At 40.1% G+C, this 1638-nt stretch overlaps 1 protein-coding gene across 1 annotated transcript; it reads right to left on the bottom strand.

The window, feature by feature from the left end:
- Positions 1-696: 696 nt before the first annotated feature.
- LOC121963376 (extracellular calcium-sensing receptor-like) lies at positions 697-1623 on the bottom strand (the record flags this gene model as incomplete). Its single annotated transcript, XM_042513661.1, has 1 exon — positions 697-1623. A coding segment is annotated over one exon (927 nt), but the record flags the coding sequence as incomplete, so codon positions are not given.
- Positions 1624-1638: the final 15 nt, after the last annotated feature.

The following is a 1638-nucleotide window of genomic DNA, read 5'->3' on the forward strand; positions in this document are numbered from 1 at the left end:
AATAATGAAAATAACGATGGCTAAATGCCATTCAGCTGCTTTGATCCCAGGATCTTTGTAACCTGGCTGCTCTCTCATCGTCACTTTCACTGAGGCATCTGAATAGAACAGAGCTGCCGTGGCTGTTATTAGTGACACCTGTGCTTTTGGTATTATGACAGGTCGAAATGTCTCCTGTGAGAGAGGCCTACAAGAAGTATTTATAAACTCTGGGTGTGTAAACTATGTTTGCATAGTATTTCCATGATTAATAGTTTCTTTTGTCATGTCACTTTAAAGTCAAACTGTGTTATCATATGAACTTTGGTAACGTGGCCTTAATGCAATAGAAGAGTCTTCTTCTTGGCTCACACCATTGCTGTTTGTTTCTGTTTGTGGATTTGTGTATGGTCTGGGTAGATTATTAAACTTAATTCCCTTTCTGAGACAAATGAAGGTGTTTCGAATCTTAATCATCATTCATGAGGTAGGGAAATATTCTTTGTATTTCATTATGTGTCATAATGTCAGAGGCTAAAACACTCTCAGATTTGATGGTGTGTGTGTGCGTGCATGCGTGCGTGCGTGCGTGCGTGCGTGCTTGGGGGTCAAATTAATGAAAAACAACATGATTGAACTTGAACATGATTAAAAATGTATTCATTACATTTTTAATGTAAAAGAGGAAAATGACACGACAAGTCATTTGGACAAAGGTTACTGATGTATTTCATTATTCGATGTCTTTCCCATCATGTGTTTCTTGGTGTTCTTCTCAGGCCTAAACAAAATTATGAAACATTTTGGCAGAAAAATGCAGAAGAGGAGACCATAACTTGAGGCCAGAATGGCAAATATCTCCACAGCTACAGTGAATTTCCCAGGAGAGCTGACATATGCTGGGATAAAGGTGATCCATACTGCACAGAATATCAGCATGCTGAAGGTGATCAGCTTAGCTTCATTGAAATTATCAGGCAGTTTTCTTGCTAGAAAAGCAAGAATAAAACATAATAGAGCTAGAAGTCCTATATATCCTAACACAGCCCAAAACCCTATAGCTGAGCCAAGATTACACTCTAGGATGATTTTGTCCTTATACAGCAACAAATTACTGAAGGGAAAGGGAGGAGAGATTGTCAGCCAAAGTATGCAAATGAGAACCTGTATTAGAGTGAAACCCAGGACACTAAGCCTCTGCTGTGCAGGCCCAAACCATTTCATCACATTACTACCAGGAAGTGTTGCCCTGAAGGCCATTAATACCACTATAGTTTTCCCCAGAACACATGAGATACAGAGAACAAAGGTGATGCCGAAAGCTGTGTGTCGCAGCATGCAGGACCACTCAGAGGGCCGACCGATGAAGGTCAGAGAACACAGGAAACACAGAGTCAAGGAGAAGAGCAGCAGGAAGCTCAGCTCAGAGTTATTGGCTCGCACTAGAGGGGTTTCTCTGTGGCCATAGAAGACTAGCATTATGATCATAGTAAGAAAAACTCCAAGCAGAGAAAACAAGGCTAACAATGTTCCTAGAATTTCATCATATGACAAAAATTCAATTGCTTTAAGGATGCAGGCATCTCTTTTCTCGTTGGACCAGTACTCTGATGGGCATTTCATACAGTGTATGGAATCTGCAAAATAATTAAAAAAAAA

The sequence above is a fragment of the Plectropomus leopardus genome, unplaced genomic scaffold (assembly GCF_008729295.1).
Source record: "Plectropomus leopardus isolate mb unplaced genomic scaffold, YSFRI_Pleo_2.0 unplaced_scaffold11052, whole genome shotgun sequence".
Lineage (NCBI taxonomy): Eukaryota > Metazoa > Chordata > Actinopteri > Perciformes > Serranidae > Plectropomus > Plectropomus leopardus.